Raw genomic sequence first — 25,389 nt, 5'->3', positions numbered from 1 at the left:
CTGCCGGTCAGGTCTGCTAGCCAGGCTAAAGAGGCAGCCATTCAAACCTCCACTCCCCAGCATCTTAATCGCCAAAGCACGGCCATTTATCAACAAGATCAACGAACTGGCTCTGCTACTTGCCGAACACCTGCTCATCCGCGACTGCTGTGTCCAGGTGGACGGAGACGTGGCTCCGCGAGGAGATCCCCGACGCCTCGATGCAGCTAGCAGGCCGGACAATGCACCGCAGTGACCAAGATGCTAACGCCGGCAAGAGCAGGGGAGGAGTACACACCAATACTGTGATGATTAAAAGATAACAATGGCAATAATAGTCATAATAGCAATTATAAAATTTAGATATAATAAAAATATTAATTATACTAATTGTGATAATAACGTGATAATAATAGATATAACAGTACAATATCACAATAAAGCTGATCAGAATCATACAACCATAATATCAATGACAATCAAGTACAATATACATTCTTAAACCAATTCTCTCAATAAAAATCTGAAGAGTTTATGACTTCATTTCACTCTGTTTATGTCTGTGTGCTCCATGTATGATGTTTATAATAAACTCGATCAGAAGTTGAAAACTAATCGATTTATGGTCACTTCTGTGCGGCACACAGCAGCGTGAATGGGGCGTCTACGTATATGACGTATTGCTTGTTTTCGTTGGTTGTTGCACTATTTTAGCCCCGCCCCTTCCCTTTTGTGATTGACAGGCTTGTGTGTGATTCGTCCCGGTTCCACAGCAGCGGTGCACCAGACAACTTTACCGGTAATTTTTTTTCAGTTACTTGGGACCGAGTTGACCCGGAGTCGGGGCCGGCGAGGTCAGGGACGACTTGGATTGGGGCCGTGGCGACTATAAACCCCATGGTGCCTGAACAGTAAGATCCTCACCACAGTCTGCTCCCCGGACTTAGAGGCAATGTCTGTGATGTGCAGACCATTCCACCTGCCCAGAGAACTGTCTGTAGCTTTAATCACCGCAGTCTATATTGCACCGGACGCTAACGTTAGCATGACTATATGATATCATCACCGAGCAACAGCGGAGATACCCGGAGGGAGTTCGTGTCATCGGGAGACTTCAAGCTCAGTGCTGCCCAAATTTGTCCAACATGTAACATTCCCCACGAGGGAAACAACACCCTGGACCATGTTTACACAAATATTAAGCAAGCCCACAGACCTGTACCCCTCCCCCACCTGGGTATGTCGGACCATCTCTGGGTCCCCGTCCCAGCATACACTCCACTCAGAAGAAGGACAATTGTCACCAGAACCATTAAAACCCTTTCTGCTGACGCCCTGGCTCAGCTGCAGGACTGCTTTGCCCTCGCAGCCTGGAGAGTCTTCACGCATGACGACCGACAGATCCACACAGATGCAGTGTTTGGTTACACCAGGAACCACAAGCACCGGGTCCGCGGTGTGTTCTGGGCAGTGAACCAGTGAAAGCTGCAGGCTCCGACGGAATACCAGGGTGTGTGCTGAAGGACTGCACAGACCAGCTGTCCTCTGTCTTCACCAACCTCTTCAACCTGTCCCTGTCTCAAGCCACCGTCCCCCACTGTCTGAAGACAGCCACCATCATCCCTATTCCCAAGTCCACTACCATCAGTAGCCTCAGTGACTACAGACCTGTTGCTCTAACACCCGTAGAGGCAGAATGCTTTGAGAAGCTGGTCACTAAGACGAGGACTCCACCTACAGAGATGAGGTCCGGCGGCTAACTGAAAGGTGCGACAGCAATAACCCCATCCTGAACACCTGCAGAACTAAGGAGCGGTCATGGACTTCCACAGGTGCCAACCTGAAACTGGGCAGTGACAAATAAAGAATCTTGAATCTTGAATAAAACTCATCACAACAGTTCAAGTCATCTTCATCTTTAATGTTAAAATGTTTCTGTTTGGAAGTTTGTATGCTGTATAGAAACAAGACCCTCACTTCAGGATGTCAAAACTTATTTTGGGTTTTATGGGGGTCAAAAAATTGGTAACACTTTACTTGAAGCCCCCCTGTATAACACATTATAAGTACATTTATAAAGCATTATAATGCCATTATAACATGTGTAGCTATAGTTATAAACATTCAGAGATGATCACAATGCCAGGACCTAACCCTAACCCTAACCCTATGCTGTATAGTGCTGTATAGTGAGTTATAAAGCATTGTGATCATGTATGAGTGTTTATAACTACATATAATGTGTTATACAGGGGGGCTTCAAGTAAAGTGTTACCAAAAAATTAATTAATAAATTTCACAAAACAATTACAGCTTAAAATGAAGACTTCTTTATCACTCTGGAGTTTGAAAGCTTGTTTTCAAGTGTGATTATAACTGAAACTATAGTTTTTTATCTAATCTTATCCTTTGAAGCAGGGATACTCATGTTAAACATGTTGGTTCACTGCAAACACTCTTTTCTTATTACTTTCTTTACATGCAGCTATTATATTGTACCAAAACAGGTGGATGCTCCTGTGTGCCATATATACTGGAATTACTAACTAACAGAAACATTATTCTGTTCCACATAATCCCAGGAACAACGTGTGGAGAGCAGAGTACTGAAGTGTGTCTGAGAGCAGCGTGAAGAGTCCAGCCCAAAGCCGGCGGCCCTCGGTGGGTCTGCCGGGAGCCGGGGGCCCAGGAGAACAGGAGCAGCGGGCGTCAGGACGACGGTCCTGCTGGGGGGGGGTGGGCCGAGAAACAAAGGCTGAGAATGAATGAGGAGGAAGATCCATGAGCAGGCGGGGGGCTGCGGCGCCGCTGGAGGAGGAGTCTCCACTGACAGCGCTCATTACCGAGAAGCGCCAACAGATGCCACAGCTGCCCGGGAGCCTAATCTGGCAATTTACACTCCTGTCAGGTCTGTGCAGGTTCCGGCGAGTCAGGCTGAGCCGCTCTTCCCACCTGACGCCTCCTCTGAGCGCATGCGGCCCGCCGGGGCGGCGCCGGCACCGTGGTACAGCCGCCGCTCCAGTCACCCGCCGCTCCAGTCACCCGCCCGTCAGGAAGCGCGCTCATGCATATGCACGCTCGCTGTGCGCACGGAACCACGAGCGCCTCAGCAGGGAGCAGCACAACGGACGCTTCCCATCATGCTTCACTCTGGGGTCTGCGTGGCTGAGTTCCATCCTGACGAACAGCAGCAGGAGGCAGGGGAGCGCACCCGAAAGCGGCGCTGCAGCAGCTCAAACTGAAGGACTGGCACTCCCAGGCGCACCTGCAGGAAAACCTATCAATAATGTATTATTACTCTGATATCGCCTTCAATACGACACGTCGTTCCACACCTGCAGAGAGTGTTATTATGCAATTCCACATGGACGCCGTACTTCCTTCACTGTGGCGTGGCACGGTGGGCCAGTGGGCAGCGCTCTGTGGAGTTTGCATGTTCTATATATTCAACTAGTTCGCCACTTGCTGCAGATGGATCGGGGCAGGAGGTTTCAGAACACAAACCTCCAGCTTCACTTTGGTTTTCCTGGAGGGAGAGAGGGTGGTTAGTGACTTAAACCCCTTCCCACTGGCCAAAAAACCCGTTTAAACCCGATCATACCCGGCTCCCCATGGCAGTGGGAAAGGGTTTAATCGGCATTTCAACCCGGGTCGATGGAGGAGGAGGAGGAGGAGGAGGAGAGCAGGTCTGCAGGGGGCGCTCAGGAGCAGGACGAGCTAAACGGATCAGTGAGAGAGGGATTGGAGCAGATGAAACGATGAGGGTGATGTGGAGAGTTCATTCATGTCCTGATCAAGGTTCCGTCAGTGTTTTACGCTGAGTTGAGTTTGTTGACAGGGACTTTCAGAGAGACGTTCTCTGGACCAGGAGAACCCTGACCTCTCCCCTTTCAGGAGAGAAAGCATCAAACGATGCCTGATAAAAACATAAAACTAATGAAAAGGTTCTCATTTATAGAGCAATGGTTTCAAACCGTGAAGCATGTTGCTGTGGGGAGGAGTCAGACCCCCCCCCCCCCCCCCCCCCCCCCCCCGGCTCTCTGTTAACCCCGCTCCCCTCTGGAGGCCTCACCTGTCAGCTCTGGCCTCCATGGAAACTCCATCCGTCCCTGGATGCGGCCGCCCTGCCAAACACATCTCAGCCCTCTGATATCTGTCTCAGCTGCCCCCCCCCCCCCCCCCCCCCCCCCCCCCTGCTGCTATTCACACTTTCATCCCTCCCTGAAGGCCATCAATAATGCAACGTAAAGCTTCTCGAGCAGTCTATGCACACACGCTGAGAATATCACGACACACAAACAAGACCAAACACACACCGCTGCAAGTATGTACACACACACACACACACACACACACACACACACACACACACACACACACACACCGAGGCCTGGGTCTGCTGTGTGTCCCCCCAGTGATTTATAGACGGGCGCTGTGAGGGGCTCCTCCGGCGGAGGCCATTATCATGCAGGCAGGCGGATCTGCAGACATCAATAAGTTAAGCAGGGGGTCCCGGGGTCCCGGGGTCGTCCCCACCGGTCCCGCCGGTGTCAGCAGGACTCCTCGCACATTGTCACTGCCTTTTACCAGAGGTCCCGACAACAAGCAGCGCCTACATGCCGCTGTGCCACCGCGGCCGCCGGTCTGCAGCGCTGGAGGAGGAGGAGGAGGAGGAGGAGGAGGAGGAGGAGGAGGAGGAGGAGCTGGAGGAGGAGGAGGAGGAGGAGGAGGAGGAGGAGGAGGAGGAGGTGGAGGAGGAGGAGGAGGAGGAGGAGGAGGAGGAGGTGGAGGAGGAGGAGGAGGAGGAGGAAGGCCAAAGAGCGGCAACCAAACATGAGCCCTCCTGACTAATTCACAACCCAGCTGAGAGCTGCCCCGCGGCTCGCTGCAGAGGATAACTGCCCCGCGGCTCGCTGCAGAGGATAACTGCCCCGTGGCTCGCTGCAGAGGATAACTGCCCCGCGGCTCGCTGCAGAGGATAACTGCCCCGCGGCTCGCTGCAGAGGATAACTGCCCCGTGGCTCGCTGCAGAGGATAACTGCCCCGTGGATAAGTGCCTTGTGGTTGGTTGCCCTGTAGGTAAGGGTCCTGTGGATAGCTGCCCGTTGGTTAACTGCCCCGTGGATCGTATACAGCTGCCCTGTGGACAGCTGCACTGTGGCTAAACCAGACCGGGCGAGTCACGGCAGAGCAGAGCATCTCCAGATCGTCCAGGTTCGAGTGTTCCGGTCTGAAAGCTGTTTCACAACAACTACTAAACATCACCAGATCTGAACCGGACAGGATGCTGAAGGAGAACGATTCTGATCAACCTCAGGTTTTTATAGGGCCCCGTCTCCACAATCTGCATTTCAAAAAGTTCCACTTCAAGCTGGCAACATGTTGAAAACAATGTCCTGAAAGAAAACACCCTGAACGTAAACAACAGAGAACAACACACTCTAAACACCAACACTGGAGAACACGGAGAACAATCCACTCTCAACATCAGAACACCAGGCTGGATTGTTGTTACAGCGACTGTCAGCTGTAAAACTACCAAGTCCAGGACAATCTGGACCGGGACCAGGAGAATCTGGACTTGGAGTCATGGGTCTGGAGGAGAACCTTGTTCTGATTGTAAATCCAGTCCAGCACCAGCGCTTCCAGAAAGTGCTGTTTCGTCTGTTTATGGCGTCGGAGTCCAAGCAGTTTCAAAAAGCTGCTCTCAGTGGCTTCCAGTCGCCATGGAAACACACCACGAAACTCCACCGTGATTTTGTATGTTCACTTGAAATCATTGTGTAAATCAGAGTTACAGCTGGCTGAAATTTACTCAGCCGAATACCTTGTTTTGATTAGAAGATCAAAAAAAATTCCATTTAAAAAGAAACAAGAATGTCAGAAAACGGAGCAGTTTTCACAGACAACCTGCCAGTTTCCTGAATGAAGGGAGTTCAAGTTCAAACCAGAGGATGTTTGATCAGTGTGAACAGTGCGAGGAATGTACCGGCGTTGCTCTCATTGTTTTCTCGGCAGTGGTTCCTGCAGACCAGCGGTTCTCCACCGGCCTGGTCGGGTAGAGAAATATATTAAGTTGTGCAGCTACTGAGAAGAATTTTCAAAAAGCTGAGATTCTGTAGATTTACCTGAGAATCCTCACTGAATCCGTCACAGCCAACAGCATGGAGGACACAAGAGTCCGTCAGTAACAATGTTCACACACAAAGTCAAAATAAATGAAGCAAAAAGTTCCATTTAAAACGATTCAAGTGTCAGAATTCCGTTTTCTTGAGCTGAGCTCCCGTTAGGTAGACGGAGCAGCTCGCACTTCACTGATTGACTGACTGAGTTTGGAGGATTTGCAGGAAACTCTGGGTCTGCTTTACCTCCTTTCTGTTCTGGAGCTTCAGTTGGGCCACGAACCACCATTTGGGAGACGCTGCTGCAGGCCTGAGACGTTCAGTTCCTCGGTTCCTTCACTGCTGCTGCAGTCTCACTGATCAGAGGCGCTTCCCGGCTTCATTTCTTCATTCATGCATTCATCCAAAATGAGTTGAAAAGTGATCACAAGCAAATGAACAACTGTGAACTGTTTGTAAAATTTCATTTGCATATAAGAATCTACATTACAGGCGTCAAACATAAGGCCTGTGGGCAAAACTGCACCGCCAAAACCACCAAAGTCCAAAGAAAACAGCTTTTTCTTCAGAGTAGCAGACACAAGTCAGCAGTGAGAGCAGAGCTGAGATTCAACACCTGATGGTTTCTGGGAAATGGGCTTAATGTTGACATCGGAGTCATTTTCTGTGGAATTTCTTTTGTATTGTTTTTTTGAAAATATAAACAGTTTATCACATAGCCTACACTCTGCACCACCACCAAGACAAAACTGTGAAGTTTAAATTAAATGTTGTCATGGCTCTGTGTCACAGCTCCCGCCCACATCAGATGGAATTGGACGGAAAACGGACCCTGAATTAAAATGACTTTGACCTCCGCTGACCTCTGCCGACCACGACGACACGGTGAACGAGGCAGTGTCAGATCTCTCAGCTTGTGTCCCGTCGGAGCTGAGTGGAGGAGACACAGCAGACAGACAGACGAACGACAGACGGAGCTGCCTTCAAACTGTGAACGAAGTCTGCAGCTGAAAGTTTGTGTCCACAAGAGGAAAGACTGCGATGCCTCAACGTCCCGAGACCCACAGGCGAGGAGACCGAGGGCCTGTCTGTGCTGGTCGATACAGACGCATGTGGGAGTTCACCCTTCAGTGAGAGGAGTTCACTCTTCAGTGAGGGGAGTTCACTCTTCACTAAGAGGAGTTCACTCTTCACTAAGAGGAGTTCACTCTTCACTAAGAGGAGTTCACTCTTCAGTGAGAGGAGTTCACTCTTCAGTGAGGGGAGTTCACTCTTCAGTGAGAGGAGTTCACTCTTCAGTGAGAGGAGTTCACTCTTCAGTGAGGGGAGTTCACTCTTCAGTGAGAGGAGTTCACTCTTCAGTGAGAGGAGTTCACTCTTCAGTGAGAGGAGTTCACTCTTCAGTGAGGGGAGTTCACTCTTCAGTGAGAGGAGTTCACTCTTCAGTGAGGGGAGTTCACTCTTCACTAAGAGGAGTTCACTCTTCAGTCAGGTGGAGTTCACTCTTCAATGTGCCACAAATGAGCTCAATTAATTCAAAATGGCCGACTTCCTGTTGGGCTCACCACATGGCTGTTTTCTGTCCACCCTGACGTTCTACACAGAACCTCCGCTTCAGGAACGTTTGCCCCTTCTCTCTCTGTTCCATCAGCCGGCGAGTCTGAGCTCATCTGGACTCCTGCTATTTCCACACCCTTCCTGCTGGCGGCGCTGTGGCTGATGGGAGACATGGCATGACCTGAGCTGGGCTGTGACTCGGGTCGTCTCGTTGGAGGCTGATTGGACCGTGTTCTGGCTGTTTGCGTATTCTGACCATGTCTGAGGTTATTTGGAATCCCTCCAACACGAGGCACCGATATTATAAATTTGGGCCACATTTTCCAAAGTCCAGCATATTTCTCACTTGGTGGATTTCCAGACGGCAGGACTTTCTGCACTGACTGTAAAACTCCTGTAGAGAGAGTAGATGTGTTGTCCTTAATAAACATTACAGACAAAAGGAAGCGTTTTCAGAGAAAAACACAGTTTTGGGGCAGAACGGAGCAGACAGACCTGGCAGACATCAGGAATCCATTCTGGCAGGTTCCGTTCCCGGAGGGAGGAAGAGGAGCGCCGACCTGCTAACGTGACTCCAGCCTCCCTGCTAAATCACAGTGATTACGGCTGGAGGTTGGTGTTTTAGCGGACGGGATGGAGGGTAGGAGTTGTTGTGATGGAGGAGTTGCCATGGCGATGGCAGTGCTGGTGGTGAAAACAGGGTTTCCAGGCAGAACGAAGCAGGGTCTCTGCTCAGCGCTGCCTCTGCTCTGGATTCAAGACGACCTGCTGAACACGTCCAGGTGGAGACGCTCCGCTCTGAACGTCCTCCCCGGCGACACCGGATGTGCCGGCAGCTCGTTCGGAGTCAGGCAGACGGGCCGATCCTTCTTCCCTCCTGGAACTTTGCGGCCCGTCCCTCCTGAAGCCAGGAAGCGTTTCAGTGTAAGTACACCAGTATCTCAGATAGTGATGATTGAAGCCGGTGAGGTGGTGAAGAGAAAGGGTTCGACTGACGTTTGCAGGCAGGCAGCGTTCACGGAGCTCCAGCCCTGAATGTCTAATGAGGACTGCACTTCAATGAAACCGCTGAAATGTGCAGCGAGCGCACTGTACGAGCCGAGCGCCATGAAAGGCAGCGCTGCAGGAGGAAGAGCAGAAGAAAGAGACGGCGCGCAGCCAGCCTGCAAATGAACGGAGCCCGTAGAAAGAAGCAGACCGTCAAAGTCAAACAGATCGAGAGGGATCAGTGTGCAGACGTGGCCCGGCAGATCCGAGGCAGCTCCAGACTCAAAGCTCCTCAGCCGCAGTTCAAAGAGCCACACGTCCATTAGAATTCTAATGCTGATCCGTCCACCGGTCTGCAGCTGCTGAGAGGCAGAATGTAGGACGCCTTTCTCACACACACACACACACACACACACTTTACGGACTTCTTCATGTGGTTTCATTACAGACTCTCTAAAATGGAAGATTTTTTATTCTATACCAAATAACAACCACTACAGTAAAGCCTGATTAAAACCAAGTCAGTACTCTGACCGGACCACTCACTTCACACAGTCGTCCTGACTGATATCTGGACTGTGACCTTCAGGACGACCTTCACAGAGTCCCTGCAGCGTCCTCTCAGCTGTGTGCTTCCAGTCGTGCTGCAGGACATGAACCGTGGTCCCAGGCTGAGCTCACAGGGCTCAGGAGCCGCTCTGGACCCCTTCAATCCATCCTGACTGGTCTCCAGACAGCATGATGCTGCCTCCACCGTGCTTGGCTGCAGGGACGGGATCGTTCCAGTGAAGAGCAGAGCCTCCTGGCTTCACCACCTCAGAGTTCATTCTGTGTCTCATCAGACCAGAGGCTTCGGTTCCTCCTGGTCTGGGGGTCCTCCACTCCAGGTCCATTCTCTAACTCTCCAGACAGGAGGAGGACAACCATCCAGGCTGATTGGTGGACTGCAGCAGAGATGGCTGTCCTTCTGGAAGGTTCTTGTCTCCCCACAGAGGAACTCTGGAGCTCTGACCGGAACCGTCGGGTTCCTGGTCTCCTCCCTCCTTCACCCCGATGACTCCGTTTGGGCGTCCGGCTCTAGACGAGTCCTGCTGGTTCTGAGCTTCTTCCACTGAGCTCACTGGGACCTTCAGAGCAGCAGAGCGGTTTCTGGACCTCAGTCTCTGTCCTCACTGTCCACTGTGGGACTGTGGGACCTTCTAGAGGAGCTGAGTGTCCACATCAGGTCCAGTCAGCTGAATTCACCCCAGCTGGACTCCAGTGAGGCAGTGAAACATCTGGAGGAGGGTCAGAGGAAACCGGAAGAGCCTGAACTCAGCTCAAAGCTGTGAACATGTCTCATCATGGGAGTTCTTAGTTTCTTGGAACATGTTTCATCATGTTTTCTATTCAGTATGAAGGATTGTGTGTGTGGAGTGAAACAATAAAATGAATCCTGTTGTTAGGAAGACTGTAATGTGAAAAAACACAGAGAAAGTGAATCTCTGAAGACGTGAGTGAGGGTGTGTGTCGTGTGTGTTTCAGCCCTGAAGCAAACAACCTTCTGTTGGTCTCATGTTGATGTGACTCCGACTCAGAACGGACCGGTGCACCGGCTGGATGAAGCAATCCTCCCACAGGAAGTGATCCGGGGAGGAACGGCGTGGGCCACTGCATATCAGCAATAATAATTATAATAATAATAATAAATCAGAGAGCAGCATGGGAAAGCGATTCTAGGTTTCTGATTAAGTTTATGGGGATGAAGGTAACTGATGGTCTTGTGAATTGATCACATGATCCACAGTGTGGATGAGTTTCTAAAGGCTGTGAAACAAGCCTGAACGAGAACTTTCTGGCAGGTTCTGTTGACTCCTGCTCGTGAGCGGGACTCGTGACCGACCCATCGATCAGCTGCAGAGCAGCAGACATGATGGGGAGCGTGGGGGAGGGGGGGCTGAGGGGGGTGGAGGGGCAGCTTTGGGGAGGAAATCTGCAGGATTTACATTTTAATCTTCTTAGACTCTTCCCTGTCGGCTGAGCTGCAGACTGACTGAGAGCAGAGTCTGTTAGCGAGCAGCTGTCAGAGGCTGCAGGCCGATCGATAGTAGTCTTCTCTTCATCCTCCTCTTCCTCCTCCTCTTCCTCCTCCTGCCGGTGCTGAATCAATCATGAAGCTGATCAGTGGGATGAAGTTGGGCTCGTTTCACTGGCTGCTCTTCTCCACTCAGAGCTTCTCACTGTCTCTGGACCATCGGTCTGTCTCTGGACCGTCTGTCTCTGGACCGTCGGTCTCTGGACCGTCAGTCTGTCTCTGGACCGTCAGTCTGTCTCTGGACCATCGGTCTGTCTCTGGACCGTCGGTCTCTGGACCGTCAGTCTGTCTCTGGACCGTCAGTCTGTCTCTGGACCGTCAGTCTGTCTCTGGACCGTCAGTCTCTGGACCGTCAGTCTGTCTCTGGACCGTCGGTCTCTGTACCGTCAGTCTGTCTCTGGCCCGTCGGTCAGTCTCTGGACCGTCAGTCAGTCTCTGGACCGTCGGTCTCTGGACCGTCGGTCAGTCTCTGGACCGTCTGGCTCTGGACCGTCGGTCTCTGGACCGTCAGTCAGTCTCTGGACCGTCTGGCTCTGGACCGTCGGTCTGTCTCTGGACCGTCGGTCAGTCTCTGGACCGTCGGTCAGTCTCTGGACCGTCGGTCTCTGGACCGTCGGTCAGTCTCTGGACCGTCGGTCAGTCTCTGGACCGTCGGTCAGTCTCTGGACCGTCGGTCTCTGGACCGTCAGTCAGTCTCTGGACCGTCTGGCTCTGGACCGTCAGTCTGTCTCTGGACCGTCGGTCAGTCTCTGGACCGTCGGTCTCTGGACCGTCGGTCAGTCTCTGGACCGTCTGGCTCTGGACCGTCTGGCTCTGGACCGTCGGTCTGTCTCTGGACCGTCGGTCTCTGGACCGTCGGTCTGTCTCTGGACCGTCAGTCAGTCTCTGGACCGTCGGTCTCTGAACCGTCGGTCAGTCTCTGGACCGTCTGGCTCTGGACCGTCGGTCAGTCTCTGGACCGTCTGGCTCTGGACCGTCGGTCTCTGGACCGTCAGTCTGTCTCTGGACCGGCTGGCTCTGGACCGTCGGTCTCTGGACCGTCGGTCTGTCTCTGGACCGTCAGTCAGTCTCTGGACCGTCTGGCTCTGGACCGTCAGTCTGTCTCTGGACCGCCTGTCTGTCTCTGGACCGTCTGTCTCTGGACCGTCTGTCTCTGGACCGCCTGTCTCTGGACCGTCGGTCTGAATGCTGATCTGGACCCATCAGGCTCAGGCTCCTGCCCACGTGGTCAGAGCGTCACCATGATGTGAGGTTGTCTGGGTCTCCGGGCTAGCAGTGTGACGACCAATGATTCCTTCTTCCAGAGTGACTGGAATCATTTTAGTATGAAGTATAATTTGATAAATTTACATTCCCACAGCCAAGCTGATCTCAACAGCAAATGCAACGTGTCCAGGACCGTCATCAGGAACTGATAATAACAGCACAAACGCTGCTCGTTGATACAGAAAATACAACTTGGAAAACCGCTCCCAAGGTTTTAATTCCTGTTTTAATCTGAATACAGTCTAATTCTGCTCTAAAATGGAAACTATGTTCAGAATTGAGTTTAAATCTGAACAAAGGGTTTATTCTCCTTCACGTGAGAAATTCTATGTAAATGAGGCAACTTTACCCCAGTCATCCTGCTCGTCTATGCCCATGATGCAATGTTCCAAGATGGTGGCCGGCGGTTCGACTCGTCCGGAGACGGTTTATTTAACGGAGCTTTAGAAGAAATGGATAAAATGAAAGAGCAGAACAGTGAGGACATTTTAAAGCTGCAGCGTCAAAGTCCATCCAGAAAGAAAGAGAGAAAAATAACCGCCAAAATGCTTTGTTTACTTCCTGGAGATGTCACTACATCACGGCGCATCGTCCAATCAGAACGCTTCACAGCCTCCAGAGTTAAAGAGAATTTAGTCCTTCCTTTTTTCAGGTAAACACCAAGATCAGGAAGAGAATTCTGGATTGATTCATTCAGAACAAGCCGATTCTGCATGAAAAACACCATGGAAGCACCCTGAGTGACCACGTTCTCCAGTTTTAATGTTCAGAGTGTTTGGTTCTCCGTGTTCTCCACTGTTAATTTTGACAATGTTCTCGTGTCCCAACATGAAAACCACATCTTTCTCAGTCATTTCTGGCTTTGTTTCCTAAACTCAAATCTCCTCTGGAACAAAAAGCAGAAAGCTTGTTTTCAGTTTTCGCGTTGCCGTGGAAACGAGGCCAGAACCCGGCAGAAGGAACCGAGGCCAGCGGAGGACGGAGCGCGGGTTCTTCTGTCTCCCGTCTGAACGGCTGACACGAGCAGCGCTGCTGCTGAGGCTGTCAGGTTATTTCTTCATCCCTCCTCGCTGTTCTGTCATCTGATCAGAAAGATCCAGAACATTGATCCAGTTCCAGACGCTCAAACACACGATCCCACAGACTCCTCTCACAATTTCAGCTGTAAACTCGGATGCTTTAACACACTGGGAGTGATCAATAATTAAATATCGGTTGTCAAACGATACTGTAAAATAAGAATTTCAAAAAATGATGAGCACAAATTCTGCATTTGCATTCTTCAGGTCTTTACACCATCATTTATTATAGATCAGCTTCATTTGAAATATTTATTGGGCTGAGATTCCTGCTCAGTGTGAGCTGAATTACATTCTGCTGCCGTGGACCATCTGGAGTTAAAATAAATACGAACAAAAACTGTTTAACAAATTCTGCCACTTTCAAACAACCTCCGTTTCCATCGAGCGGAATCTCATCGGGCTGTGAGGAGACGCTGCTCCGCTCTGCTTCCCTCAGGTAGAACAGGTAGAACCTCAGACCGGGACCAGAAGGACTGTCAGACTGGATCAGACCTGCTGAAGCTCCAGAACCGTCTCTCCTCACAGCGATTCCCTCCAAACACTCTGAAAAATCCATTTATTGATTCTTATCAGTATCATCAAACCTTTTCCCTCCATCACAGCCCGTTTGCTCCCACTGCAGTCCAGACCAGGACCAGGGCTAGGACCAGGACCAGGGGTAGGACCAGGACCAGGATCAGGACCAGGGGCCGGACTGGTCTGGTCCTCTCCGGTCCTCATCCTTCCTGCTCTCTCCTGCTCAGCAGGACTCTGTTTCCTCCTGGTATCAGTGAACGGTCTCCTCTCGAACACAGATCCTGCAGCGCCCCCCGGTGGCCTCACTGCTGTACTGCTGGAGTGAGTCTGAGGACAGACTGACTTCAAGTTCTGTTTTCATCAAGAAATAACGATCCCGTCAGTGATCAGTAAACCTGATCCATGTGGGCTGGGAGTAGATGGGTTTCATTCAAGAGGTTGCAGGTTAGATTCCCACCTTGCTTGGCGGCCATGGCAGCTGCTGTAAAGGTGAAAGAGGAGGGCGTGTTTCTTTTAGATTTGGCAAAAGGATGAAGACTGAGTACAGGAAAGCTCCAGCCCTTCCACCTGGAGGCCTTGTGAGCTTATTCTTGTACCGGGCAGTTCCTAAAAGAGATCACACGGTGGCAGTAAAAGGCTCTGATGGGACCTGATCCAGCCCGGCGCCTCCATGCGGTCTGGATCAAAACGTGACACAGCTGAAAAACATCTGTTGATAAAGTAAGTAACGTGTTTCAGACTCTTGGAACAGTCGTGCCCATTTGTTGACACTAATTTGAAACAAGGACAGATTTTCAGGTGGATTTCTGAGGATCTGGCAGAAAATAAAGACCAACGCTGTTGGAAACCCTGAAAACCAAGACAGCAGGCTCGATTTGATGTGATTTATTTGGAATGCAGCAGCAAACTGAGCAAAGCTGCGGTGGAAGAACACTGAGGGCGTTAGTCGGGGAGGAACTGGACACAACTGTTAATACGAGAGGTCCTACAGCTGCTGCTCCACCTGCTCACTGGAAGACTCAGGGCAGCGCTACAGACGAAGCCGTCTGGCGGCCCGCCGGCTGCGGCTCCCATCAGGCTTTGCTCTTGTCGGAGGCGTCCTGCTCTGCGCTCGGACTCTTGCTACCAAACCGCTGGTTCAACTCCGACGTCAACACGGAGCAGCACGACCTCTGCAACAGACAGGAGAGAGGCGAAGGAGTGGAACGCTGGCCTTCAGGAGGAGGAGGAGGGGGAGGAGGAGGAGGAGGAGGAGGAGGAGGAGGAGGAGGAGGAGGAGGGGGAGGAGGAGGAAGAGGAGGAGGAGGAGGAAGGGGAGGAGGAGGGGGAGGAGGAGGAGGAGGAGGAGGAGGAGGAGGAGGAGGAGGAGGGGGAGGAGGGGGAGGAGGGGGAGGAGGAGGAGGAGGAGGAGGAGGAGGAGGAGGAAGGGGGAGGAGGAGGAGGGGGGAGGAGGGGGAGGAGGAGGAAGAGGAGGAGGAAGAGGAGGAGGAGGAGGAGGAGGAGGAGGAGGGGGGAGGAGGGGGGAGGAGGAGGAAGAGGAGGAGGAAGAGGAGGAGGAGGAGGAGGAGGAGGAGGAGGGGGGAGGAGGGGGGAGGAGGATGGATAGAGGGTAACCCTACTGGTGACATTATAATTACAGTTGCAGCTCCAACAAACGACATAAACTACAACACTACTAACAGCCAATGAGCCTGAGCAGAGTTTCCAGCTCATAATCAGGGGTGCACATAATATTTTTTGTCTGGTTCTCAGGGGAGAACCTTTCGATGTTGCTTGGTCCTCACATTTTTAAATACATTTTTTCCCATGCCTACCTACAGGAAGAACCAAATAGAGGGATGCGTGGACAATGTTGCATAGCTGCTTTAATTTCAACTGAAATGAAGAGACACAGTGCAGCCGAATGTCTGAAACCTTGTAACTTCCACAAAATATAACGGTGTTTGAAGCTCTGAAAAATAAAAGTGCTCGTACAGTATCTGCTTTTTCTCTCTTAAACCAGCGGTTTTCAAAGTGTGAGGCGTGCCTCCCCTGGGGGGCGCCAGAGGGCTTCAATGGAGGTGCACCCTGTGTGGCTGCCGTACCCCCCAAGCGGGAGTGTAGACTAAACAGAGCAGTCCGAAGTATTTTGCGCATCATTTCACTCACAACAGCAGAACATTACACCTGAAAAGACGGTGCTCCGAGTGAGCACCGTCCCCCCGCCGTCCGACACACAGATGCGCACCTTGCTATCCCCAAATCCTGGTCTGCAAATGAGCATTACGATGTTTCATCAGGTACGCATCTTTTAACTTGGTAGTGCATGTGCACCCCTGACTATAATTAGTGAAATCATGATCATGATCTGAGACGTTCCTTTAGTGCCAGGACCTGCAGTCAGGACGATCCACCTCTGCTTCTCACTCCTTTACAGTGGAAAACCCAGGAATACCCAACGGCTCAACTCCAGAACTCAACCCTGAAAACCTTTAACGCTCTCGTTGGGCCTGACCATCTGCAATACCCCGGCCGACCTGCAGGGGGCCACAGACCCCTGTGGTTTACCTTGCTGTCCTTGGCCTGGCTCCGGGCCCTGGATAAGAGCTCCAGCAGGCCCAGCAGGAGGCCGAGCAGCAGGCCCAGGCCCAGCAGGAGGAAGAGGCCTCGGAGCTGGTGGGCCTGCAGCGCTCCGGAGTCCGGCTGGCCGCCGCCGTCCTCGCAGCTGCTGGCCCACCACTTGTCCCGCAGGTAGGTCAGCTCGCCCGACTCGCTGAGCTGCAGCACGGCGATGGTCAGGTTCTTCACCAGGGGCGAGCCTGAGGGGCACAACGGGAACATTGAGCTGCTCCGCCGACACCGCCCTGCACCGCCCTCCATCGCCCTCCACCGCCCTGCACCGCCCTCCATCGCCCTGCACCGCCCTCCACCGCCCTGCACCGCCCTCCATCGCCCTGCACCACCCTCCATCGCCCTCCATCGCCCTGCACCGCCCTCCATCGCCCTGCACCGCCCTCCATCGCCCTGCACCGCCCTCCACCGCCCTGCACCGCCCTCCACCGCCCTGCACCGCCCTCCATCACCCTCCACCGCCCTCCACCGCCCTGCACCGCCCTGCACCGCCCTGCACCACCCTCCACCACCCCCCAACGCCCTCCACCACCCTGCAACGCCCTCCATCGCTCTCCATCTCCCTCCATCGCCCTCCATCACCCTGCACCATCCTGCACCGCCCTCCACCGCCCTGCACCTCCCTAAACCACCCTGCACTGCCCTCCACCGCCGTCCATCGCCCTCCATTGCCCTCCATCACCCTGCACCGCCCTGCACCACCCTCCACCGCCCTCCATCGCCCTCCACCTCCCTCCACCACCCTCCATCGCCTTGCACCGCCCTCCATCACCCTCCACCACCCTGCACTGCCCTCCACCACCCTCCACCGCCCTCCATCTCCCTCCACCACCCTGCACCGCCCTCCACCACCCTGCACCGCCCTCCAACTCCTCCATTTGGTTCAGTTTCCTGAAGGTGATCCGGGGAACCTGTCCTCTTGCTGAACATCCTCAGTACGTTTGTGACGGAGGAGGAAACCGAGACTCACCCAGCGGGGCAGCGATGGCGTAGGCCCTCATGGAGATGACGTCCTGCGAGCGGCTCAGTTTGCAGTGCCGGGCCACGGCCAGGTCCAGAGACACGGCTTCTCCGATGAAGGCGAAGTTGCCCTCCTGCGTGCGGCGGACGCCCTCCTCCATGCTCGACACGAAGCTCTTCTTACGCTCCATGTGCTGGTACATCCGCCGGTACACCGCGTTGTTGGAATTCTGGAAGACGCTGCAGGTCAGGAGAGGTCTGGGTTTGTTGAGGAGTGGGGACGGAGTCAGCTGGTCTCACCTTGAAGAAGGACATGGTGGATCCTCCCTCCACGGTGCCGTAATCGATCACGTCCTGGTTGGCCAGGTCCTCGAAGCTCCTGATGTGGCTGTGCCCGTTGTTTGAGTGCAGCATCAGGTGGAAGTTCCCAAAGTAGGAGGCGAGCAGCAGCACAGTGAACAGCCACCAGATGGCGCCGACCACACGTCCAGACAAGGCTTTAGGGTGAGGACCAGCACCTGAGGACAGACCGGAGATCAGGTCCAGCTGAGCAGCAGGAAATCTGATGGGAAACGTTCTGATTCGTAACACCTGCCAGGAGAACTGTATCCATCAACTCATTCAACGATTAGAGCTTGATTTTCTGAAACAGAAATGACACGAAAAGACTTGTGTGTGTGTGTGTGTGTGTGTGTGTGTGCGTGTGTGTTACCTTGCAGGGTCAGGGCTCCTGTGATGTACCAGAAGCTGTGCAGTAAAGTGAAGCTGGGCTGGTCGGTTTGTGGCTCCGCCCACTCGACAGGACTGACCCTGCAGCAGAACAGACCATGATCAATGTTACCGCTCCGTCTGCGGCTTTCGTCCACCAGAGGGACGCGAGTATTGGGTGAAAGCCTGACATCGACGAAACACCGGCGGCTCTGCATCATCCTGTCTTCACCAACGGCTTCTCAAACCTCACGAGGACATTAGCATCGACCGAAGGCCACATGCAGCCCGTCCTGCAGGTCTGAGGAGGCAGCATCATGCAGCACCGGGACAATACCGTCAACACACTGAACACACACACACGCACACACACACACACCTGCCCAGCAGGAACAGGCAGAGCCCGGTGAGCAGGAACGCCAGCAGCAGTCCGGCCCACATGTCGGAGGAGAAGGGAGCCAGCAGGCTGAAGGGGTTCTCCTCGAAGGCCAGGTCGCTGTGCACGATGAAGCTGATGCCCGTCTGCATGAAGGGAGCCGTCATGTCCACAAACTGCTCTCTGACGGCAGTGAGGGTCAGCGGCGCCACGGCCAGGTCGGCCTCCTGACGGAACAGGGACGCAGAAGAAGATGGAAGAAGGACAAGCTGCACGTTTCTTTTCAAATTTTAAAAGACTGCTGGCGCAGGTATCCGAACACCGTTAAAGGCGCTAAGACAGAATGTTTGTCAAACATCATTCTGGAGAACCGCCATGACCCACAAGAGCTGTACAGAACCACAGACTCTGTTCTTAACGCCCCACAGCCTGTCTGCTTAGAACCAGCCTCTGAAACCTGCCAGAACTTCTGTCAGTTTTTCATTGATAAGGCCGTTTCCACCAGGGCCCTGAGTCTGACCCCTGACCTCTGACCCCTCTGGCTCTGGTCACTGCTCTGGTGTATTTGATGAGTTGGAGCAGTGACCTTATCATCCTTACAGGATGTGGTTCTCCACATTAAGCCCTCAGGTCCCCCCGAGACGCCGTTCCCCTCATCTCTTTAAAGACATGTCCCCAGCAGTGGTCAGCTTGTCCCCTCTGTCATTAACAGCAGTCTGTCCTCTGGCGTTGTCCCTGTCCATTTTAAACATGCAGTGGTCCAACCCCTTCTACAACCCTGGCCTGGATCAGGCTGTCCTGCATCATTTCAGGCCCATCTCAAAGCTGCCTTTTGTTTCAGAGATCCTGGAGAAGGTTGTCTACCTGCAGCTGAAGAAGCACCTGGACAGTCTGACCTCCTGGAGGTCTTCCAGTCCGGGTTAAACCCCTGCACGGCACCGAGTCCGCTCTACTCAGGGTTTTTAATGACATCCTGCTTGTAAATGACTCTGGTGACTATGTGGTTCTGGTTCTCCTGGACCTCACTGCTGCATTTGACACCGTGGACCACAACATCTTACTGTCCCGACTGCAGCACCTGGTCTGGACCGGTGGTCCTGCACTGCAGTGGCTCAGGTCCTGCCTGACAGGCAGAGCTAAGAGCGTTTGTCTGGCCAGCTCTGAGTCCTTCTCTGCTCCTTTGTCTTATGGGGTTCCAACTGTTGCTCAGTTGTTGGGACCACTGCTCTTCTGTCTGTATTTATTGCCACTGGGGTCCATCCTGAGAAGGCACGGCGTCTCTTTTCACTGTTATGGGGACGACACCCAGCTCTATGTCCCGCTAAAAAAGAAAGAAGCTTCTCACTAACGCCTCTACTGTGGTGCCTGGAGGACGTTAAAGCCTGGACGGCCCTGAATTCTCTGAAGTTTAATGAGAAAAGACAGGGGTGATGGTGTTTGGTCCCAGTGACTCCTGTGAGCCTCCACCTGCTGACCTGGACCCTGGACTCCACACGTGAAGGAGACTGGTTTGAACCTGCGTTTTAAAATGGACAGTGGTTTTAAACTAGATTCACAGATCAGCGCAGTGGTTCAGTCCAGATTCGTCCACCTCAGGAAGCTGGCCAGAGTGAAAAGTATTCCTGCACGTGAGCACTTTGAGACAGTAATCCAGTACTCTATTACATCTGGGCTGGATTACTGTAATGCACTTCATGTTGGAGTCAGCCAGTCGTCCCTCGCTCGTCTCCAGTTGGTCCAAAATGCTGCAGCGCGGCTGCTGACTGGAGGACGTAAGAGGGACACATCAGTCCGTCCTGGCCTCCTCCACTGGCGACCTCTGACCTTTAGAGTCCATTTTAAGGTTATTTTATTTGTTTTTATGTCCCTGAACGGTCCCGCCACGCCTTACCTCTCTGAGCTGCTTCACCTCCACTCTCCTGCCCGGTGCCTCAGATCAGCTGATCAGCTGCTCCTGGAGGTGCCCAGGTCCAGATGGAGGCTCAGAGGGGACAGAGCTTTTTCCGTTGTGGCCCCCAAGCTGTGGACTGAGCTGCCACTGCCATCAGACAGGCCCCCTCACTGTTTCTTTCAAAGAAAGATCTTAAAACACATTTTTATTCACTGGCTTTTAACTGAGCCTGAGTCTCTGCCCTTGGTATTTTTAATGTTTATTTAAACGTCTCTTTTTTTTTGTTGTTTGTTTTTGTATTCTTTGTTTTTAATGTTTTTAATTCTTGCACTTGCACTTATGTGTTATGTGACCTAGTACAGCACTTTGTGCCCGCTGCAGTTGTTTTTAAAGTGCTATATGAATAAAATTGAGTTGAGTTGAGAAGAAGAAGGTCATGCATGTTGAACTGTAGCAGTCATGCTTCAAGCAGACGACAGAGTTCCGCAACATCTGCAAGACGGAGCCTCCACCCTGCTGCCGTGGATCTCCACCTGCAGGCTTCAGGCTGAAACTCACCTGGCTGCAGTCGCAGTATGTTCAGGCTGTCGGGAGCTCGGGGTTGTCACTGATCACAGTCAGCTGCGTTGAAGCAAAAACACCTGGACCACATTCAGAACAGAGGTCTCCAGGACCAGGGCTGGACGAAAGACGACCCCTGGACGCTTTGTGTCCCTCCAACACAGTAACCACTGCCAGGACTGCAGTTGCTGTCTTCAGGCACGGGTGAAGAACCTGAGAGTTATTTTGGACCAGAACTCCCTCAACTCTACAGTAAACTGGTCTGAAGGACCGTTTTCTTTCACCTGAGTGTCTCTAAAATCAGGAACATGTTGACTAAGAGTGACGCTGAGAAATGAATCCATGGATTCGTTACTTCCAGAGAACTGCAAGGTTCTCCGTCCCTGAATCTGGTTCAACAGAAAGCCTCCTCTGACTCTGGCTCTGCAGGTTTCTCCTCCTCCTCTCCTTTCTCGTGATGAATTGTTGGTTTTCTGAACTGGCTGTCGTATTTGAAGCTGTTTGTCGCTGCTGTTGCTTGTGCGGTTGTGTGTTCACGGAGTGTTAGTGTGTGGTGCCGGTATTTCGTCGAGCCGGCGGTCTGGGACTTACCCCTCGGACAACCTCGCCGATCATGCCGTTCCAGTTGCCGCTGGCGTCCATGGCTCCGTAGCGGTTGTCCTTCACCAGGTGCACCTTGTACTTGAAGCCCAGCTTCTCGGAGAGGTCAGAGATCAGGTCGATGCAGTAGCCCTCCAGCTCCGAGCCGCGGCTCATGACGTAGGGCTCTTGCTGGGTGAACAGAGCAGTTTGATGAAGAAGCACCGCGAGAGAACAGGACGGAGTATTTTCATGAGCTGCTGTGAATACAAGCAGCCTCTCATTCAAACGCCAACAGCTTGATCCATGCCTCCTACAGTTAATCTACATCATTGCTGTTTCACGGCTGTAGTGCAGCCGTTGTCCTCTAGTGGTTTGGTTTATCAGACTCAGGTCTTTCACTAAACTCTTCGGTCTTCCTGTAATCTTGGACATATTTTGAATTTCAGCTGAAAACCTGTTCAAAGAGGACCGGAGAGCTCGGCGGCTGTAATGATTTGGTTGGTGTGAGAACTTTGTGAACCTGTTTGACTGAGAGAATAAACTAAAACCTAAAGCAGGCCTGTATTCTTCACTTCACAGTTGCACCCTGAAATTGAAGCCAGTGGAGAAAAGGATAAAGAATACCTTTATAGTGGTGATTGATAACTCCTTGACATCTAGAATGGAGAAAAAGACGACAAACACAACAATCAGTGTTCCTCTGAATGAAGCCAGTTGGCAAAATCAACATGAGGCCGAGCTGAGAGCGCGGTGCGGAGCGGTTCTCTGGCTGATTGGTGGTTTGGTTTTCTGTCTGGAAGCTTCTGTGCAGAGCAGCCTAATGAAGCACATTGTGGACTGGAGTGTTTTCTTTCTCGGTCGCAGCGGTAAATAAACCGGCGAGCCGGCGGAGGACAAAGGCGGGCTTGTTGCTGGTTGTTTTTCAGGAGAACTGAGAAAGTGGCTCCATCCTGTGGGGCGGTGGCCGGGCACAATGAGCCGGTTAACGGGGGCCTTGTGAAAGATCAAAGTGAAAACCCGACTTTGGAGACGCTTCTCCCTAACGTCACATCAGCTCCGTCTCCAGGGGCGAGGGTGGAATGTGGCGTTACCGCGATTCAGCAGTCTATTGAATACCCGCCTTTCTTCAGCCTGTTTTCCTCCCTCCATCAGCCACACACACACACACACACACACACACACACAAACACACACACGCGCGTTTGTACAGCTACAGTTGTGAGGACACTCATTGACGCATTTCCTAGCCCCTCACCCTAACCATCAAAAATTAATGCCTAACCCTGACCTGTACCCTAAACCTATTTGTAACCCTAAACCAAAAATCAAGTTTGAACCCTTAAAAAGGTCAAAAAACGTCTGTTGAAAAGTGAGGACCGGCAAAAATGTCCTCACTTTCCAAAATTGTCCTCACTTGTAAGGTTATAAACCCATGGTCCTCACAAAAGGTCCTCACAACGATAGCTGTACAAGCACACACACACACACACACACACACACACACACACACACACACACACACACACACACACACACACACACACACAGATCTGAATCCTGTTTTCAAAACAATGGAAATATTGAATGTCTACACGTGCTGTGGTCGTTTACTTTGATCAGGAAAAGAATTAACAAACATAAATTACTGGTTTATAAATTACTGGTTTATTTCATGAGGCGTCGGCCATTTTTTTTTAGCTCTGTCAAATCAGGTGTTTTGGGAGGCTTAAGTCAGGATTTACAAATCTCAAACTGTACCAAGTTGGTTTGGTTGATGCAGCTGATGAGTGAGTTCAGTCTGAACAGAACTTCCTGAAATCAGCTCAAACTCATGAGGCAAACGTCTGGAGCGAGCATTGTTCTGAAGAACGGGTTCATTTCTGGGATTCTGAGTAGAATCTGGAGAATCCGTCATGTTTCTGAACAGAACAAACATCCAGACAGTCCAACGCTTCCAGCTGTGGATCTGGTCTGAACCGGTTCCAGGTGGTTGGAATCGGACCACAGAGGTGGATGTCCGGACCATCCCAGACCGGGTACAGTTAAGGGCCTAATATGCCCTGCCAGGACCGGGCGGGTGGGGTGGGGGTGGGGGAATGGAGGAGCTCTTAAACATTGAACAGCATGGCGATGGGGAGCCTGGTTGGGTCACATGAAGCCCGCCACTCGCCGTCAGCCTCCCCCGGAGAAGCTGGCAGGACCGGCGGGCTGCGGAGACGAGTGTCAGGCCTCCGCCGGCCGCCCCCCTCCCCCACCAACCCCCAGCCCTCAGCGTTAATTGATTCATCACAGTGCTTTGTGCACCGCAGCAGGCTGCTGGCCCCTCCACTGGTGAGAAATCGAACCCAGACACCCCCCCGGTGCTTGGTAGGGCTCCAGCCGACCTGCAGGGTGGCGACGGCGCAAAGAATCAAATGTGAGGACTGATTTGGGGCGTGACCTCCATCCCACGGGTCAGCCAGGGCCTGCTGGGTCAGGGTCTGACCGGGACCTGGACTGGGAACTGGGGCTGGGGACCCGGGAACAGAACACGAGACCAGGAGCCAGGAGGAGAACCAGGACCCAGGAACGGGACCTGTGACCGGGAGCGGGACCCTGGAACAGGACTTGGGACCTGGGAGAGGCCGTGGACCTTCCCCCAACGTTAGTCCAGCAAGAGGCACACCTGGTGAGCCACAGGGGGCAGGTCTACAGAGGCTACACCTTCACAGCTTCCTGGTTCACGGTGTTTCAGATCCACAGACCAGCAGAGCTTCAAAGCCCATCAACCACAACACAGGACAGACTTCCTCATCGGTGTGCCTCCACCTCGCGATCCATCTGATGTCAATCAACAGAACCATGACTCGGCGGCTCGGCTCGGCTCGGCAGCAGAAAGCGAGAAGGGAGATTACCTGCAGCGACGACCAGAGTGACGGCAGCAGCACAGCAGACCAACGCCACGCACACCTTCATGATGAAGAACCTGAGAGGAAGACAGCGGTCAGACTCCTCCGAGCGTCGTCAGCAACACTGAGCGGCGGGTTCTGCTCCAGAACGCCAAGAGGAACCGGAAACAGTCCCACCTGCTCACAGCAACCGCAAACGCTGAGGAGGAAGACGGGCGACGAAGATCAGCTGGAGGGACTGTGTGCTGGAGAACAGAGTGGGCTTATATGAGGAGGGGGGGGGGGGGGGGGGGGGGTGGTGAAGAGGAGGAGGAGGAGGAGGAGGAGGAGGAGGAGGAGGAGGAGGAAGAAGGAGCTCAAACTGATGTTCAACCAGAGACTGTTTTTCAGAATCCAGATCAAATCACAAGATAAAAGTTTTTCCTTTCAATAAGCAGATTTAAGATCCTTCAGGACTTTAAATGAAACGTGAAATAAAATAAATAAAGGAATGAAAGTGAGAGACGGGGTTTGTCCTGCAGCTGTTTCCACTCAGATTTCAAAACAGGAGGACTTCAGCCAAGAACCGTCCATGTTTACTGGAATTATCACCAGCAGCTGGATTACACAACCTGAGGAGGAGGGCCAGGTCCGGGACCAGGACCTGGACCAGGAGCAGCATTTCCCCCGTTTCCATGGAGACCGAGCGGTTTTGAAGAGTTGTTTTTGGTGGCTGTGAGCACCGCTGCTGTTGAAACAGACTCCTGACTGTGAAGACTTTGAGAGTCTTCTGTTGAGCAAACGAGGCCTGAACATTCAAACACCATCTGTTAGAGAACAACTGAAGCTTCAAACAGCTTCAAACTGGGCAAACCAACAACACTGAGTAAAGAGCGCTTTTCATTATGTGCAAAAAGTAATTTTAAAGGATTTACAGTAAAACAGAAAGACGATGGCGGTGCTCCCATCTTGTCTGTTTTAGACTAATTGTAAAGTTTTTCTCTGCATGATGTACAGTTATACAGAAAGCAGAATTATTCCCTTCCATTAAAATCTACAACAACCAGGGATGTTGTAACCTGCAGACTAAAGAGGAATGCTCTGAACAGGATGGTCTTTGTTACAGCAGACTGCAGCTCCACTCGTCTGGTTTAAACAGGGAAGTGAATTCACTGTGATCAGACTGATCCGCCTGAAGCCAACAGCTTCTACCAGCAGAAACCATCTGGTGGGAGATCCAACATGGCGGCG

General features: G+C 52.4%; 1 protein-coding gene across 1 annotated transcript; it reads right to left on the bottom strand.

Moving 5' to 3' along the window:
* Nucleotides 1-14,461: 14,461 nt before the first annotated feature.
* LOC115408874 (probable glutamate receptor) lies at nucleotides 14,462-24,400 on the bottom strand. Its single transcript, XM_030119836.1, has 10 exons — nucleotides 24,337-24,400; nucleotides 24,166-24,236; nucleotides 21,896-21,927; nucleotides 21,281-21,460; nucleotides 18,241-18,464; nucleotides 17,866-17,963; nucleotides 17,454-17,671; nucleotides 17,164-17,383; nucleotides 16,131-16,381; nucleotides 14,462-14,755 (listed from the first exon to the last, which is right to left on the bottom strand). The coding sequence occupies exons 2-10, from the start codon at nucleotides 24,224-24,226 to the stop codon at nucleotides 14,657-14,659; spliced, it is 1,383 nt and encodes a 460-aa protein (XP_029975696.1). The 5' UTR covers nucleotides 24,227-24,236; nucleotides 24,337-24,400; the 3' UTR covers nucleotides 14,462-14,656.
* Between the last annotated feature and the right edge of the window lie 989 nt (nucleotides 24,401-25,389).

This window comes from Salarias fasciatus, chromosome 20 (genome assembly GCF_902148845.1).
Source record: "Salarias fasciatus chromosome 20, fSalaFa1.1, whole genome shotgun sequence".
NCBI classification, from domain to species: domain Eukaryota; kingdom Metazoa; phylum Chordata; class Actinopteri; order Blenniiformes; family Blenniidae; genus Salarias; species Salarias fasciatus.
This window is presented reverse-complemented; position numbering and strand designations above follow the sequence as displayed.

Coding starts and splice junctions, on each gene's coding strand:
- LOC115408874 (XM_030119836.1), bottom strand. CDS start 24,226: ATGAAGGTGTGCGTGGCGTTGGTCTGCTGTGCTGCTGCCGTCACTCTG. Junction 17,672..17,865: donor AGGAGCCCTGACCCTGCAAG/GTAACACACACG, acceptor GTCTGTCCTCAG/GTGCTGGTCCTCACCCTAAA. Junction 14,756..16,130: donor GCCAGGCCAAGGACAGCAAG/GTAAACCACAGG, acceptor TGTCTGTTGCAG/AGGTCGTGCTGCTCCGTGTT.